Genomic DNA, 19,296 nt, shown 5'->3' with positions numbered 1-19,296 from the left:
TGTGGCTACTTAGGATAGCTGGTCGTGTCGTTTCGTGGCTAGTTGATGTTCATGTATGCGGATTGTTAGCTGTCTTCCTGTTTGTCCTATATAGTGTCCTATAAGGTCTGCACAAAACACTATATAGGACAAACAGGAAGACAGCTAACAATCCGCATACATGAACATCAACTAGCCACGAAACGACACGACCAGCTATCCTTAGTAGCCACACACGCAGACAACAAGCAACATGAATTCGACTGGGACAACACTACTATCGTGGGGCAAGCCAGACAGAGAACAGCCAGGGAATTCCTAGAGGCATGGCATTCATCCACAAACTGCATTAACAAACACATCGACCTGGACCCAATATACCAACCACTACAGCGGACAGCTGAAACTGACAACCGGAAGCGGCAGGGACAGACCACTATAAACACCGGAGGAAACATCAAAGAAGCGCTTCGCAGGAGGCTCCCAAGCACTGATGATGTCGCCTAGCCAGGGGATGAAACGTTTGCAACAAAAACTTCCAGCTCAGCGAACAGAACCACAACAGAAAAATTAGCTGTCGTGTAAGGATTTGTAGTTGATGTTTTATTTTCTATCTTTGCATTCTGTAGCTGTGGGCTCTGTCAGGTACATCCAAATAAACTTTGTTGCAAATACCTTGCACCTTAAACTCCAAAATGAAGTTCTATTCTTCCTAAAATTGATATTTACAGATACAGCATAGATTTTGAACACTTTTCAAAGATGAGATGATCCACAATAAAAAACCCTTGGAGGTTTAGTTAATGACGCAATTTCTGTAGACCTTGAATAAAATCTTATGCCTGTCACAGCCATTTATTGTTTTCCTTTAAACCAAAGGTCAGCATAGCTCACGTCTTCTCAAGGATAATACAGTACACAGACCATCTTATAGCTGAGAAATTGTGCCAACTCATGAGACTTCATGACCATTGTTTAAATGCTTGCTCATTTCCTTATAGCAATTATTTGCACATTGATTTGGTTTTATCTTCTACTTGTATAACATTTCCAAGACGTAATATCAAATAGGTTTACATTTATTCATGTGTTCAGCCTCATTCACAATCTGTTCAGAGACCAACAAACATTTCAAAATGTCTTTTTCACCAGGGATAAAACTATATTCATGTTTGAAAAAGCAGTGCTCTTGATGAGATTAATCATTTCCAAGTTACTGTTGTTTTTGGACTCTAAATTACTGAATTGGTCACAACATAAACTCAACTTAAAAGGCAATACTGAATGCTCACATCTATGCTTTGACAATTGCTTCCAGCAATCTTAGGAGATTCAAATCTAATTCTTTAATAACCTTCATATTTAATCCCAAATTAGGAATGAATAAGAATTGTTCCTTACTTTGTGGTAATAGAAATGCCAGATCTTCTCTGGATTTTTAGTATATTCTTATTTTACATGAAGAAAACAGGAATTTTCAAATGGTCAATAAAGGTGGACCTTAAATATACTTAATTGATTTAAAATCTTGTACCATTCTTTACCAAGTCAATAATACCTAAAAGACTAGCTGACAGAAAGCACCTTACACTTTGAAGCTTGATCCCAAAATAGGTTCCAGAGATTGCTTTTAACTACAATACCCAAAAGAGAGAATTTTGCAGTTTTGGACCTACTTAAAGTTTGTGCCAAATGTTAATCCATTTATTAACATATTCCTTCTGGAGAATCTTATTTTCTGTTTACTTCTAACCTAGTCAGTTGAGGAAAAACATTTGCAATGTGTGAAAAGTAATAGTAAAGTACTACAGAAGGTAAATTAGCACTATGTTCAGCTTTTGCTCAGTTGGCATCACTTATATCTCTTTCAGTCACACTGCAGGTACATGAGCACACATTTAGGCTTACACTCCACTGCAGAACCAAGGGGGTCCTGCCTTTGGAATGAACTCCAAAATAAGGCCCCACATGCTCTCTCAAGTAATTCTGTGGCCGCACCAGAATTTTGTACAGCTGCAGCATGATCTCCTGGTTCCAAAACGCAATCCCTCTACCAATAAAAGCTAACACACTGGATGCCTTCTCAACAACCCTATCAACCTGGGTGGCAACTTTCAAGGATCTACGTACCTGGACACAGATCTCTCTGCTCATCTGCACTACCAAGAATCTTACCATTAAGCCCAGTAGTCTGCATTCTTGTTACTCCTTCCGAAGTGAATCACCCCTCACTTTTCAGCATTAAACTTCATTTGCCACCTCTCAGCCCAGCACCTACATTACCCTTCCTTATTAGAGAGGAGAAAAACAAAATCAAACATGCTTTTGCAATAGAGTAATATGGCACGGAAACAGACTCTTTGGTCCAACCAGTCCATGCTGACGATAACCACATATTAAAATGAGTCCCACTTGCCTGCGCTTGGCCCATAATCTTCCAAACATTGCTTATTCACGTACTTATCCAAATGGCTTTTAAACATTGTAACCATACCTGCATTTACCACTTCTTCTGGAGGTTCAGTCCGCACAAAACAGTGTATAAAATAATTGCCCTTTGTTTTTTTTTTAAATCTTTCTCATCTCACCTTAAAAATATGCCCCCTAGTCTTGAAATTCCCTCACCCTAGGGAAAAGACATCTTATCTATACCCCTCATGATTCATAGCCACCTCTCAACCTTCTACGCTCCAATGAAAAATAATCCCAGGCTCCTCTTATAACTCAAACTCAATACAGGTAGTTCTTGTATAACACAATGGTTGTATTCTTGCGCAATCCCGCATTATTCTGTGGCACAGTGGTTAGCATTGCTGCCTCTCAGCGCCAGACACCCGGGTTCAACTCCCACCTCGGGCAACTGTCTGTGTTGAGTTTGCACATTCTCCCTGTGTCTGCGTGGGTTTCCTCCGGGTGCTCCAGTTTCCCCCCACAGTCCAAAGATGTGCTGGTTAGGTGAATTGGCCATGCTAAATTGCCCATAGTATTAGGGGATTGGGTCTGGGTGGTTTGCTCTTCGGAGGGTCGGTGTGGGCTGAAGGGCCTGTTTCCACACTAAGTAATCTAATCTTAAAAAAAAAAGCGCTTTTAAAATGTTGGCAATGTAATTGCATTACAGCAGATTTGTACTAACGAAACATGCATTATAGCAGAACGACCTGTACTTCCATGATTTTAAAGTATACTTTTGTTCTATTGAAGCATTAACTGAGAATTGGAGAGAGGCTTTTGTTAATTAGGAGATACTTGTTGTAAACAAAACGTTTGTAAGTAACGATATGGTGATACTGTGAAATGCTATAAATGGATCTATATTATTGCACATAGTAAGCCTTCTAATCCAAGTTGTGCTTACTTGGGAAGTGGGCAGGCAAGTATAAATTTTCAAAAGACAGAGCATCTTAACAGTTATCCAAAACAACACAACACCCAAGTCACAGACAAGTTGTAACCAACCCATTTGACTAGAATAATTTGCAGTTTCTGGAGCCTGGAGAAGAGCGTATGAGTTAATGATAAAGTGACTATACTGTAGTAACTAAACAATTAACTTCGCAATTAGAAAAATTCAAAAGAACAAAGATGAGGAGGGTTCTTAAATGGTGAAACAATTTTATTTTGCATAAGTTACTATCAAAATCATTTTGATTACAAGTAATTAATTCAAATAGGTCAATTTAATTCACAAAACTTGGTGATTTATGAAATAGTGGCAGCTGCAGAAATCTGCATTACAATACAGATTATAACCAACAGTCTTGGCATGTCTTACTACATTATGAAGCTTATGTAAAAATGAAAGGCACCAAGTAAACCATATTCCTGTAATAATGTCAAAAGGAAAAGCATGAGGGTTTAACCAAGAACTGAAGAAAACCAGTGGCTGTTTTACATGGGAGTTTAAATGCACTGAGTTGGCAAGTGGATATGTTTATCTGTAACTAATTCTCCATCATACCACAGAATAAGAGATTAATAAGAATGGAAGTGCTATATTTTCAAAATAAATATACATATGAAACAACACAAGTTGAATATGATATTCATTATTTTTTTTAAAAATGCACAGCCACCCCCAGTAATTATCTCATGCCCAGCTACTTCTCCCTCAGCATCTACAAGTAGGTCTAGACAAATCAAAGCGACTGATGCAGTAAAGTTTCTTTTAAATTTTTAATCCACTGCCTTTACTCAGAAAATTACAAATTTAATTTGGTTCTTGCAATAAAGCATTTAAATAGTTAACCACCATTCCCTTAGTGATGACAATATTTTGATTCTTGATAAATGGGACATTATATATTATTAAAACTTTTTTTTTTTACACAACTGACTAATCGTACAGAATTTCTTAAGATTACAGAACACTTTACACTTGTAAAAGGAAAATTACCCATCAAGTGTGTTATTTTTGCTCATTAATACTGGTTATCTCAGTGTCTAAACAAAATTTTACATTTACAAAGGAGTCACCATCAACTATTGCTGTATTGAAATGACTATCACATCAACATACTTGCCACACCTGAAACCTACAAAATTTTCTTCCACTTGGTCATTTTACAGAATAAAAATAATTCCAACTCTTCTCCCATTTTGAAGTAATGTTGGTAAATATGTAAAAGGAGGCATAATACATTCTTTCTGCCCCACTGCGCCCTGAGGTTTGTGCAAGAGCAAGAATGTTTCCCTAAGCATATGCTTCCTGTTTAGTAGTCTCATCAGCTCAAAGGCATAGTTTTATTCTTAGGGAGTTCAGTTATTTATTTACTTACTCAACTAACTTACCACCATTGATAGTTAAAAGAAAAATGTAAAAGGAAGCACTTACACATACTAAAATGGGAATGTGAAATAATCTTTGATAACTTTATATTGTGCTGTTTGTTGGGTGGAAAAGAAATAGGCGAAACCTAAAATTCTACAAAAAGTACAAATCTTGTATCTTCAGATTATACAATGCCATTGCCATCATCCAAATAATTATTCTTTTCAAAAGATATGGAAGATTTATCGGTGACAGCAAGGATTCAAATAGCGACCATTAAAATTTTAACAAATTGGAGGTAACTTTGGATTAAAGTTAGCTCAGTTATATACACTAAATTCTACGATTTGATTTCTACCTCTTTCCTTCTCTCCCAAAATACATTTGGAAATTAAACACAGTATACATTTTAGAACTAGTTTAACAATTCTCAATTTTGCAGTACTCTAGTTTGTACAATGTGCTGATGTTTAATCAATTCCCGCAAGTAGCTAGGTAATAAAATATTGTTTTATATGCTGATTAGTATAAAGTATATAATAGAAAAATACTAATGGCTAATTCTCAAACACATGCATTAATTACAAACACCATACAAACCCCTAGCTAGACAAATATAATTAAACAATTCCCTCCATATGATCCCTCAAATAAAAAGTAGGGAATACAATGGGTGGGATTTCAAAGTGGCAATTCCGTAGCAATATGTGCAATTGATTTATCTGCAACTTTAGTGACCATCTTCAGATGGGTCAATTCTAGTCTAAAGACACTGTCTTCATGCAGTTTCAGATGTAGACATCTTTGGCATCTGTTGCCAGTAGCAAGTGTACAGTGTAACAACCTGACAGAGTCAGTAGTCAGTTTATTTTAGATGCTGATCTGTCATTTGTTTTGGTTGGCTTCAATTTGACATTTGCAACAGCTTCTCTGCAGGGGGGGGGGTAGAGAAATAGAGAGAGATAAAACATGTTAATGCAATTAGTTTTTCACAGAAACACAGCAGTGATACCATAACAGAATGGCATGCAAGAGCTTATGGCACCCTGAATCACTGTGGTGAATAATGGAAACAATAAAAATTGGTCTGACGAGTTTATGGTTAAATATAAAAAATATCTTTCTGCATCTGGTCACAGGAACAATGAAATGTAGTTTATTTAACAGTAAAGTTTTAAAATTTAAAAACTTGAATTTTAAAAGAATTCTTTCATAGTGCTGTATTATAAGCATTATATCCTTTGTAAATGTTTGAAGTTTTACTTTATTATATCACTTCTGACAGTTCTTCTAAAAGAAGCATGTGAGAAAACATCTCTTTTTTTGGCCATTCCTGGCATTCATATGCAACTGACAGACTACAGGATCACTGTTCCTTTAATCTGTTCAACACTGTTCTTGAACTAGTTGCAAAATGTGTAGGTAGTGCAGAAAATGTGGTTTACTATACTTCTGTACCTGATGTCTATTCTTACTGCGTCCCATATTGGAGCAGGTTTTTAGGTTTTCTGACGTAACAATACATTAGGTAATGTAAAAGACAAGAACTTAAAATCGATTAATTTATACTTGGGTTCCTTTGGCAGATGGATTTCTCATTGAATTGAAATGTGTCCAAAGTTTAAAATTAGTGTGGAGCTGACACCCAATTCATATTAACCTAACACTGGGATTGGTAGAATAATCAAGCCTCATAACTGAGCGTCAAGTTTCAGCAACTCGTCTGCAACTTAATTTTTCTGCTTAAAAGATTTTGGAACTGAAAATTAAATCTTTAAGATAATTCTTTGAAAGTCATCAGCTGATCATTAAGGTTACATTGCAGGCTGCTTGCATTGTCAGTACTTTTCTGTGACACATCTGCTCTTGCCGTACTGAAATGGTAACACAACCATTGTGGGGGGGAATAAAAAAATCACATCAGCCAGTAAATTACATGCCATAGGAGGACAAGCAAAGGGAGTTGTCAGCAGTGAATCACAGAACCAAAGTGAGTCAACGCCCTGAGACAATGAAGCATGTATGTGATCAGTGCAACAGTAAAGAGACCCAAAGTGCAGACAGCATTGAAGTTTATGAAATGACAGAAAGTATCAACCTATTTCTTAACACAGTAAGAAAAGGGGAATGGAAATAACTTACATACACAAAATTAAGAAGTTATTTGATAATAAATCTTTTAGGTAAAGCTTATTGAGCATATTTATGGTGATTTGGAGATGCCAGTGTCTGACTGGGCGTACAAAATTAAAAATCACAACACCAGGTTTAATTGCAAGCACTAGCTTTGGGAGCACCACTCCATCAGATGGTTGTCTGGGTGCTATTCCTTAGAAGCCAGCTTTGTTGGTAATTCCAATATCACTCTCCTGCTTGCCTCATGTAGTACTTCGATAGGTCCCACTTGACAGAGCAGCTTATGCAAGAGAAGCAGCTCTAGCTCAGAAGGGAAGAAATATGGCAGAGACCAGCCACATAACATGAAATGCAGTTTCTGTCAATCACTTGGGAGGTGGTACTAAACAGAGAACATGGGAAGATAAATGCCGACACAAAGCACCATAACAATGCCATGAGGACCATGGTAGATTCTAGAGATAATTGCCCTGATAAAGTTCTGACAATCCGAAATTTGAAATAGAGTTGAAAGATCTTTTCCAGTACTGCATTTGACACATTTAAAAACAATGCAACAATAACATTTTTTCGCCAGTATGAAACATAGAAACAGATGAAACTCAGGACTGTGGAGAAAGAGAGACAGAATTTGCCCATTCGTGAAGCCACAGTGAAATGAATGATTGTCACCAGCAACAGACAAGGTGATAAAAGTCAGACTGGCATAATGGTATGCCAAACTTACTAATCTAGAGAGGTCTTATATGTAGCAGAAGTTTAAATTCAAAACCTTTCAATCTCGGCATCAGAACTGTAATGAAAAAAAATCAGTCGATTTGTACCTATAATTGCAAAACTCTGGGGAGGGAAATTAAAACTACAAAATATAAAATTCAGCTATAACCATTAACAAGGTGGCAAAATTATCAACTTATTAGCAATGGAAGGCAACCTTCCTTCAATCAATGGTTCCAGAATACTATTCAGTTGAACTGATGCAAATGGCCCAGTTGTTCAAGACACAACATATAGCTCCAGGACAATTTGGGTTAGCAGTAGGAAACCCAGTTATGTCCTGCTCACTATCCAAAGGGAAGGCTGTAAGTAAAGTCATGGATAAGGACAGAACTGAGCCCTTCTTTTTGGTTCCAGCTGTGCAATGGTCTACTGACATTTACTATTAAAATCTTTCATTTAGTAATGATCACACAGTAATCAAAACCCATGGATTCATACTCTGTCCATCAGTTCAGTTCAAAAAAAGGGCAGAAGAAAAATAATTGCACATAGGAAATTTTTAACACTTAAACTTTAAAATGTCACACTAATTTGAAGTGTCTATTGACATATCAGAACTTTGCTTATTTTTTTTACACAACCACCTTTACAAGCAAAGCATTTTCTACAAAAACATTTGAAGAATAAAGTGAAATACGAGTTACTTTCAGATGATACATCTGACAATAATTTACCATTCACAAAGATGGCTGATTGCAACATTCTTACAGATGGAGACTGATTTCACAAAAGCACAATTTTGTGTTGCATGCTGACTGCCCGATACGAAATCGAATAATTAGCTATCCTAGCTTACAAAGCCAAAATACGATGCATGTTGGAACTCCGAAATAAAAACAAGAAATACTGAAATATTCAGCAGGTCAGACAGCGTTTTTGCACAGAAACGGAGTTAACATTTTAACTTGATTTTTCTTCAGAATGACAATGAACAGGTATCAATTTGAAACCTCAATTCTGTTTCTCTCCACAGATGCTGTGTAAATTGTAATAGAGTTGAAAGCATTTCTTGTTTTTGTAACCAGCCTGGTTTTGATCCTCCTTTTATTTACAAAATTAATCTATAAAGAGTGTGTTTGATTTATGATTTAGCGTGCTGCAATGTTTTTCATTCCAAATTTAAATAATACTTACTTCAAAGAAAGTCTTGAATTATTGCCATTTGGGCCCTGAAAGGAAGGAATAAAATAAATTAGTATTACAAGAATGCCCACTAGGTGTCAGCATCAAATCTTCAGTTACTATTCTGCTGCAAACCTGCCCTATCACCAACTTGTTATGATGAATCTGAATGTACGTTGTTTCAACTTTCATATTGTGCACTCCACCAGGCAGCCCCAACACCAATGTGAAGTAATTGTTTTCTTCCAAGTATGAGTTTTCCCGAAGTAGTGAAAACTAAGAACATGTGATTGCACATTTGTGTCACACTCTGGATTCCCAAAAAACTTCAGAGCCAATAAATTACCTAGAAGGACAGTGTCCCAATGAGGACAAGTACAGGAGCCAAAGTGTGTGCAACAAGGTCTCACATTTTAATGCAATTAACAAAAACAGAAATTGCTGGTGAAACCCAGGAGGTTGGCAGCATCTGGGGAGAATGCAGAAATAAGTTTTTAGATCCAGGGACCTTTCTTCATAACAAGGACCAGTTAACCTGTTTTGGCTGAAGAACAAACACTGCTCAGTTAAGAGGAAAACCCCTTGCTCTCCAAAAAAAAGGTGAGGGCAGTGTTTTACATCAGTCCAATAAGGCAGGTGGAACCTCAATTTGAATGCCTACAAAGTTGCACCGGCTCTGACAATGCAGCCGTCCTTCAGTATTTAGGAGATATAAACTTAGGAACTCACACCATATTGTGGGGCTTGAACCCACAACCTTCTGATTCTAAGACTGTTGCCGCTCAATCCATTACTTACACTATTATCTCAATTTGTAGTTTCCCCACTTAGTAAAAAGCTGGTTGAATATCTGGTTTATTGCAATTTACAGTCTTTGAACAGAGTTCAAAGACTGTATATTGTTTCAATACATAACAAGCAGATGACTTAGAAATTTGGATTAAAGAGAGCATTCTGTAGCATGAAGAGGTCCACTGTGTGCAAACACCATGGTGTAATTAAAACCATGAAGGTCACTCTGTTTCTTATGAATTGTTTTTTTAACCTCGACTATGAGCTAACTAATCTTCTGCTGAGTAGTAGTGACTCAATAGCTCTGCTGTGTTGCTAATAACTTCTAAATCGCAGGCACATTGTGAGTATATTACTTAATTACCTGAAGACAACATGATGCCCAATTTTTCAAATTTAAAGAGTTAAATAATACAACTTTTTAAAAAAAAACTACAAAGTATTAACAATGTTCAAAGTATACTCTGCTTTTAGTTATGCAGTTGCATTTGGTGATAAAACAAGCCAATGCCTTTCCAAACAATTGATTTCATGCCATATGACAAAACACCATATTATTGCAACTCATCTTTCAGAGTTCCATTTCAGAGATGTGCTATCACATCAGTAGCTCCTTCCATCAACACACTGATGTCAAATGCCATCATGGAATGAAGCCTTTTCTTTGCATTTGTGTAACAAATTTTCCATCGTTGTTGCCCAAAGTCACAGATAAAATATGATGTCATAAAAATATTGACATGGGAGGTAAGATAACTGCAGATAAATTTCAGGCCATAGCTCCGCCGTTTCCAAAAGTGGGACTAGGTGCATACCTACTCAGGTCCACTGTACCGGAGTACAGTTGAAATCAGAGATGCAAGGATAGGACAACTGAAAATTTCAGCATACAATTCATAGCTCTTAGACTTTTATTAGGTCAGGGTACAATGAAATCTGCAGACCTCACTTTCTCCTACAATGAAATCAAAGCAGGTGTATGGAGTTATGATAAACATCATATACTATCTAATTGAAAGGTGAAACAGGCTCAAGGGTGAAAGTTGATAAAATGTAGCCGGAAAACTACAGCAGATCAGGCAGTGTCAGAGGAGTAGAGGAGTTGACGTTTTGGGCAGGACTGATGAAGGGTCCTAACTGAAACATCGACTCCTGTGCTCCTCTGATGCTGCCTGACCTGCTGTGATTTTGCAAGCTCCACATTTTATCGACTCTGACCTTCCAGCATCTGCAGTCCTCTCTATCTTCAAGGGTTGAAAGGTTTACTCTTGTTCTTAAACTATGCCTACACATCACAAAACAGTACAATATCATAAAATGCAATTTGCTAAGGATTAACAATATCTAAATTTGAGAGAAATAATGGGGTGATGTTAAACATTGGTGGCAACACAAACTTATCAGTAGTTGCGTCAGTGTTAGAAATGCAGGTCCCTTTAAGGACAATTCACAACAGCTCAGTTAGTTGAGAATATGTGATGCTCATTGGACTTTGTATTCAAGAACTGGGATCTTGTTGGACTTCTGGATAGTGGAAGGGTCCAGAAGGGAAAGGTGAAAATTGGTGTTTGTGCTAAACTACAGATTTGCAATTTAAAAATTGCAAATCTCTTAAGGTCTTTTGTTAAACATATGAATATTGGTCTGCTAAACAAGTTAGACACTCCACTGGAATGCCAGAAATGGAAACTGAGTGGGATGTTGAATGTACTGATGATCCAATACTACCTGAACTGTGCCCCAAAGTTGACAATTACATACAAAACATGTTTTAAATACCTGTGAGAAACCTGGAACTGCCATACTGTAAGGCCTAGGTTTAAAAGTGCTTGAGCTGGACACAGCAGGAGATGTCATTTTTAAAGTTGAATTGTAGTCGGGTGGCGGAATGGAGAGATCTTCTTTCTGCAGGAGGTTCCCAGTGCTGCAGCTTTTGAGATGGTTCAAGCTGCAAGATACAAAACATGACAAAATTGATACTTGGTAATAGATATGGATTACATCATTTCACACCAGTTTATTCACCAATCAACTGTATTAAAGGCATTTTACATGGCAGCGTCAGTGAAGACAACAAATTTGCTGGCCTTGAGGACTCAACATCAATGCCAAATCTGAAAAGCACCCGCCCCATCTCAAAAAGTCTGTTGCAGTGTAAACTAGATTTTTTTTATAATTAACATACTCTTATTAAACCGTCCACAGCATTAGCTCTTTGTTTTGACTGAAGTAGTGCTGCTACTATTCCCATTTCAGAACTTATAGGGAGAATTAATCAATTCAATTCAAATATGGAAACAATTTCTGGATGTTATGAACTCCATATTGCTGAAATTAACTTTACTAAAAATAAATCTACTTTATAATGTTTATGGTTTTTCCAAGATAAATGTTTTCTGCAACACTTGAAAAGCATTTAGAATAGAAAATGCACTATTAAAAATAGGGGATATTCTATATGAAAATATAGGATCTGAAAGAAAAGGAAACTAGCAGGTTTAGACACTGGGTACTTTTAGATATTCTGAACTGGTAGATACAAACTGACAAACCTTCAGCTACCTCGGCATGAAAGATGCTTTCCCTAAATCAGGATCAAGTTCAAACAATTTGTATCAAATATATTCCCCTAGTGTGACAACATGCCTAACTGATATTGTGGTCTTAGCATACAGAGCATTTTCCAAGATTACAAATGTACTGATTTATAGCAATGATTGTTTATGAGGAGCTCCATTAGTGAAATTAAGTGCTACTTTTTGAATGGATGGGGGAAAATGATATTAAGTTAAACTAGCTAATAAATCCAGCCAAGAGAAAAATTCAATAGATTACCAATCAAATATGACAAGTGAGGCAAAATGAAATCACAAGTCACATGTCTGACAATGTTGTCAAAAATACAATATAAAATTTAATTTACTTCTCAACATTTATATGTTTATAAATAACTCTTGAAGCCAATTAAATCTACCAAATTCCTTCTCTGACTTTAGTCTGGGCACAACGAGCAATCAATATGATTTACAGTCTTTTGATTTACCATGCAAGACTTTTAGTTTAACATGAATTTAAGTAATTAAATGACAAAAGATGCTCACTTAAATAAATGTGCATAACAAATGTTCAAGCAATCGAACAGAACGGACAGATTGAAAAGACAGCAGTACTACACAGATAGGGTCCCATGACAGAAAATGGACCTAAAATGCCAGGTGATAAGCCAGAACTATTTTCATCTATTTCCTTATTGCATAGTTCACTAACATTAAGCATCACACATTTCTTCGCTAACTTTTTATAAAGCTTTTTCATAAAAGAAAAAAGAGAGTAGAAAGAACAAAAAAAATGCTTTTTTTCCCCTTAATGGAAAGAATGTCAGAGACCAATTTCCACAAAAGAAAGCTTAATAGTGGATGAAAGAGCTTTGAAAAGAGTGCAGCACCAGAGATTAAACAGTTTTGAACAGCACCAGAAGATTAAAGGGTGTAAATGGTACACACCGCACCAAAGGTTAAATGTGTTTTAAAAGATAGGTGTAGCACCTGAAAGAAAACTGGACAAAATGGATAATGCAAGATGAAATTACTTCAAATAAAGGGTTTGGCACTTCAAAAGTAACCACATTAAAAATAAATCACTTTTTGCAAATAAGTTCTAATAAAGTCAGCTACACAAGTTGTACATTAACTTTGGTAATTATATGGTCTGAAAAAGCAGGTGGATACAACTCATGGTAGCCTATGTCTCTGCCAGACAGCATAAAAGTTGTGAACGTAACAGAATTTTAAACAGAATATTTTGTTTAATACATGGCTTTGGAACACTAACAACCAAACATTTGAAAACATCAGCACTATTATTAATTGCAAGTTTGATTGAAAGGTAATTTTGGTGTTAATTCCTCTACTGTCATTGCAACAAAATATTTCTATTTCATCACCTACTTTAGAGAATTGCACCAGTAGAAAAGTTACTTACTTGTGCAATAATCCACCCTGCATTACACGAGTGTAAGAGAATGGAAACCATCCTCTCCTAGAGAGAGAGAAAGATAGAATTAGCGGGTACGATAATCTTATTCAGAATAAAACATCAACTGGCCATAATGTCAACAAGCAGTTGTAATGTCTACAATACACAGACAGCTATTTATCCATGACAATGTTGAAAGGAAATATGAAACTGGGAGCAAATATAAACACATATACAATTTTACTTACAATCGCGTCTTTTCATTTTCTCCATAATGCCAGCCATCTTTAGCCTCAGGAACCAATAATGTGATGACATCTCCTTCGCTGAAGCTCAGCAGTGTGTTATTGTCTTTTGCCTGATGAGAGAAAATAGCTTGCACTTTGGTTCTTCCATTCTTTTCCAACCCAGCAGCCATTGAACTGGATCTGGGTAAAGTTCTGGTCTCAGCTGAAGAGTAAGAAAATGTGATATCACATTAGGTACAAAACAAAAAGGAATATTTCTAATTTTCCAAGCTTCATTCTCACTGTTTTTCAGTTTCACCCTGAAACCCAGGCATAAATATAGTCTTTGTTAAAAGAACCTTGCCAAAATATGTATATTGCCCATTACAGAGGAACCTCGATTATCTGGCATTCAATTATCCAAACAAGATCGCAAGGTCCCGATGTTTGGCTGAACTATGTTATCTGGCATTCGATTATCTAAACAAAATATTCCCTGCCCATGTCATTCAGATAATTGAGGTTCCTCTGTATTATAGGCAATAATGCCAGAGGCAATAAGAGCAACACAACAGATTGTGGAAGTCTGAGATCAAAAAGATGAATATAACAAAACTACTGAGCTGTTCTGGCACCACCTGTGAAGAATATTTCAAGTCAATGGTCTTTCATCAGAATAGTCATATTGGATGAGAATTACATGTGGAGACACCACATAAATTAGATAGTTTCCTTTGACCAGCATTAGGGAAGCAGTCAGGATTTTTACGAAACTTTCACTGCTTTCAATGGTTAGGGCCATCTGGTATAATAGCAGTTTTAGTGGACTTAGTTTTATATCTTGGTATAATGATTACTTGGATTCATGACTGCTAGATTACTGGGACAGTGCATAAAGACAGGGTGCTCTGGAATTATAAAGCTTTATTACATATCTAATAATAATGGTCAGGAGTTAAGAGATTAACTGTCGGTAAATATCAAAAGGAGGAAAGGAAAGTGCCTAAATTGTAAGTCAAATGCCATCTTCTCCTACATTGGAACCCATATCACTGACAGTACTAGTATGTAAAAGCAGCCAGCAGCAACTTTGCTATATCTGGACTGCAGTGGTACAAATTGCCATGGTTATGGTAAAAGGTGTGTAGGTGTCTTTAATCCATATTTAGTACTATATTCACTCGAGTTTCACTTCAAAGTCTCAATTTAAAAGAAACTTTAAAAGCAACAGCACAATCCTTTCCAAACAACAACCCTGGTATTGTGATATGTACAAACATGACAACATGGTATCTTTTGTGACTACATTGTCATGTATCCCAACAATACAAAAGGTACAGTCTACATCAGAAACTTTTGCTGAACACTAAATATTAGTGAGCAAGAAGAAAATGTTAGAAATTCTGTGGACAGGCAGCATTGGTAAAGAATCTAAGACACTCTGAATAATCAACAAGTTTTTGTCAAAACTCTGTTCACACTTGCTGAGTATTTTCAACAATTATTGTTTTTACTTCAGTATTTTGCTTTTGTATTAGCAAAGTAAATCTGCGTCAATCCTATGCCACAAGGTTACTGGTTGGCCTGTCAGTTCAAGGCGGAGCATGAAATTTATCCATTGCAAAAGCTATTTGTTCAACAAACTTGTAAGGAGGTTTTAGTGAAACTTGAGACAATAAGAACAGACAATATCTGGAAATTTTGTCATAGCCGGCAACTGAAAACCAATGACTTTAACATAATCATAATTTCATAGTGCTCCACTGTGTTTAAGTGCAGGTTTTATACAAGAGACAGGATCTAAAAGTCAACAGTGGTGAGAGCCTTTGAAATATTAATATTGATGTCGCTGGTATGGAAATGTTTGAGAGATTTAGGACAAAAAAGGTAACTAACACAAGATTACCTCAACTATTAAGGTGATTGATACAACACTAAAAAATATTCTTCCCTTTGCATTAAGAAAATTTGAGTTCATTTCACAATAATTTTGCATTAGGTCCACACCCAATTAAATACCATTTTTAACTAAAGAAACATAAGTCAGTGCAGGTTACTTTTGCTTTTGATGGCGTTTATGTACATGCGCACATCAATATAATTGCTTAATTTCCCTGAATATTACTAGTAATGCCTAAATTTGCATCACTCACCTGACAAAGGGCTGGCTTTCAATGGCATTGCTTTGCGTGTGGGAAGGGTGTTGGAGTACACATCGGATTGCTGTTGTTTTGGAAGTTGGGGCGGTGTAGGAGGCTTTGGTTTGGCATCAGGCTGGCCAGATTGCTGATAGTCCACAGAATTTGCATTTGATACATCACCATTAGGTACTGATGGAATATCCTGGACCATCATGCGCTGAAACAGAAAACAGAAGTACATCAAGTATGGAGTATAATCTAATTTAACATTATATAGAAGTAAAAATATTACATTCTGAAACATACAGCACATATCCCATATCACCGTAAATGCACATGGCCAAAATTAACAACTTTTCATTATTTCAATGTTGTATATTTTTCATCAGCCTTTGAAGATTTTCCCTGTGTTGAATAATAATTCTGTTCACTTGTCAATTAAACAGACTCCAGGCGGAGTTAATAAATAGCAACAGAATTTGTTACTAGCATCTGTAAACAAAATTCTGTATAGCACGTATTCAGTCTTACATATTAGATGATTTACGGCTAACAAATTATGCAAGTCCTTGATTAAGTTCCCTTTATTGGTAGCATTTTATGAGTATGAGATTTTGAGCCCTGGAACTCATCATTCAAAACGAGTAGCAGTGTGTGTCAGCACAGATTTGTGCAGTAACTGCACAACTGTGAACTGTGAAATATTACTGGTTGGGCCTCTTGAGTGTAAATTGGAGGAGTAGGGAATAGGGAGTGAGAGAAGATGATCTCAGAAATCTTCACTCTTATTGAGAGGAAGAGAGGGCAACAATTTGGAAGGCATGAATTTAGGAAGATCAGGATAGGACAAGATGATACTCTTGACTCTGACCCCCAGGTAAGGCCAGAGTGGCAACCATTAAGATGAGCATTAACTTTTTCATTCTATGACATACAGTGTTAGTTGCAAAAAAAAAAGACAATTAGATTTGTTCTGTGTGTGCAAACCAAAGTTGCAGGAAGGAGTAAAGTAGCTGTTCTATCCTTTTTTGATTATGTTAACAGCTTAATGCCTACCCCTGATGTAGGTAAAGGATGCCTCATTTGGTCCTTAGCAAAACAACATCCAGCACAGCCTGCAACAGAATTGTGTCCATGTGCAGTTTGGGCATAATACAGCCCACTTTGCATCGACAAACTGGGCAGAACGGAGCCAAACATTAAGCTCTGAAAATCTAAGGACTCGCACATGCCAAGAGTTTGTACAAGCTAGCTTTAGGTTTTACGTGATTTATTCTGCCAGATTGGTTAGTTCTAATTGCAACATGTCAACCACAAAGAAACTTGGTTATACCATCAGCAATTCTTTTACAATATGTTATTCTTTATTAATTCCAAACACCAACTCAGTACCAGTGATATACAATTACAGAGAGATTGGCTCTATTAATTCAAAAACAAATGCTTAGTCAGAATTTTATTTCCATTGAAACAGAACTCTCATCTATTAGCTCAAAGATATCAAGATATAGCTTCAAAGTGACTCAGATATGATTAACCAAAATTTATTGATGTATTAAAATTAAAATGAATGCCAATGCACTAAAAGACCAAAAACTAGAGAAAGCAAACTAGACCAAAATTAACCAACTTTTGAAAGAAACTCAGATGTAGGTATTTCTACTGAAATTGGCACAAAGAATTTTTAATTATGGTGTAAATAAGTGGTCAGTATGCTCCAGTCTTGCTGGGGAATGATCAATAGCAATCACTGTTGAGACAGATAGTTGGTGACTGACAACTTCAAGTTATGCTTGTACTTAAGCCTTAAAACAATATATGAAGTACACATTAATAAAGCACCGTAAATCAATCCCTTTGGAGAATGAGTAACATCCCAGATAGATTGTGTGTCATAAATTGCTTTGGCACCTTCTGTCATTGCCATTTACTGATTAGCTGTTGGGAATCACTATCCAAATGGGATGAGGTTAGTTATTTTTCCTCTTGCTACTGTAATAAAGCAGCAGTGAGGAACAACATTGTTGGGCTAGGCCAAGGGAAAAACTGACAGGACCTAAAAACCCAAGCCTGAGAGTTCAAACAAAATACTTAGTATTAGAGCTGTTATGGTACACAGATCACCAGAAAGATCATGAGGAAACAATGACGAAAAGGATAAAAGGCTCAGTTCTTTAAATTTAGGTTCAAATGAGCTCAGGCCATTATTTCATTATGGAGCAGCAGTAAAGCTTTAATTAGAACTCAATTATAATACTCTTGACTGTACTAGTAATCTTTTTCACAGTAAAAAAAAGTCAATAAGTTGACATTTTGATCTACAGCTTTGAAGATAGCTGTATAACTAAGTAATATCAGTGATAGAAACCCACCTACAATGAAAGCTCAAAACCTCAATATTGAAAATCCTTAATTTAACAGGCTCCTCCACAGTTCACCAGTCACCAATTTTATCCATTATTAAAAGAACATTTCAGAACAGTCGCTGCAGTTGTCAAACAAGCCAATAGCTTGGGCATCAATTACTTCCCAGGAACATATTTACTCATGGACAAAATCCTCCACCAACTAACTTCCAACAGGAAACCAGTCAAAACTCAACCCCAGTTGCAATTGCCTAGCTACAAGCTAATGATGCAAAGCCTAGTAATAGCTTAATAAGAAAGGAACTGAAGACAAAGAATCAATATATGAACAACTTGATACTTGGAGATTTTGGTGTTTCAGTGTAAAATTGATTTCCATTTAACTGAGATATATACTGCAATAGTGTTGAAAGTCTAATCTAAAATTACACCTCTGTTGTAGTTAGTGAATAAGAGAGCAACAGTCTTTTTTTAAAATCACCTAAACATTCAGAAAAAGTGAAAAATCTTCAGTTTAAAACTGTACGGAAATACAACTATTAGTTGCAAATAATCAGTAAGTAAATTTAATAATTTTCCTTTTATGAAAAGGTGCAACGGCACTTCTTGTCCAGACTACACAAGCATTGACAATATGAGACAACTGAAGGAGGTTAATTTAACTTAATGACACAAAGGTTTGCACCAGAAATAAAAGTAACAAGTACATTTTCATGACCATTAGTGCACTTGATTCTGTATGATCAGGGTCCCAGAAAGACTCCAAGAATAAAAAAAAACTCCACCTATCCAGAAGAAAACACGTGCAATTCCAGGAGAGAAAGGTCTGCAGAAAACAGGCTCCTAAAAGGATTAACTAGGCTCCACAAGATTAGATTAGATTCCCTACAGTATGGGAACAGGCCCTTCGGCCCAACAAGCCGACACCGACCCTCCGAAGAGTAACCCACTTGGACCCATTCCCCTAACCTACATTTATCCCTGACTAATGCACCTAACACTGTAGGCAA

At 36.4% G+C, this 19,296-nt stretch overlaps 1 protein-coding gene across 3 annotated transcripts in view; it reads right to left on the bottom strand.

The window, feature by feature from the left end:
• Nucleotides 1-3,574: 3,574 nt before the first annotated feature.
• The window catches only part of LOC122562235 (brain-specific angiogenesis inhibitor 1-associated protein 2-like), a 73,990-nt gene continuing 58,268 nt past the window's right edge, over nt 3,575-19,296 (bottom strand). For 2 of the 3 annotated variants that reach the window (XM_043714965.1, XM_043714968.1), the window contains 6 exons: nt 15,933-16,137; nt 13,801-14,002; nt 13,559-13,615; nt 11,357-11,525; nt 8,798-8,832; nt 3,575-5,677 (listed from right to left, as the gene is read on the bottom strand). In XM_043714965.1, coding sequence (XP_043570900.1) covers nt 5,608-5,677; nt 8,798-8,832; nt 11,357-11,525; nt 13,559-13,615; nt 13,801-14,002; nt 15,933-16,137 — 738 coding nt within the window. In that variant the 3' untranslated portion in view covers nt 3,575-5,607. Of the gene's footprint in view, nt 5,678-7,610; nt 7,677-8,797; nt 8,833-11,356; nt 11,526-13,558; nt 13,616-13,800; nt 14,003-15,932; nt 16,138-19,296 lie in introns of all 3 variants that reach the window. The other variant, XM_043714966.1, reaches the window with a different exon arrangement.

The sequence above is a fragment of the Chiloscyllium plagiosum genome, chromosome 24 (genome assembly GCF_004010195.1).
Source record: "Chiloscyllium plagiosum isolate BGI_BamShark_2017 chromosome 24, ASM401019v2, whole genome shotgun sequence".
Lineage (NCBI taxonomy): Eukaryota > Metazoa > Chordata > Chondrichthyes > Orectolobiformes > Hemiscylliidae > Chiloscyllium > Chiloscyllium plagiosum.
Note: the sequence above shows the minus strand (reverse complement) of the source record. Positions and strands in the feature narration are given on the sequence as shown.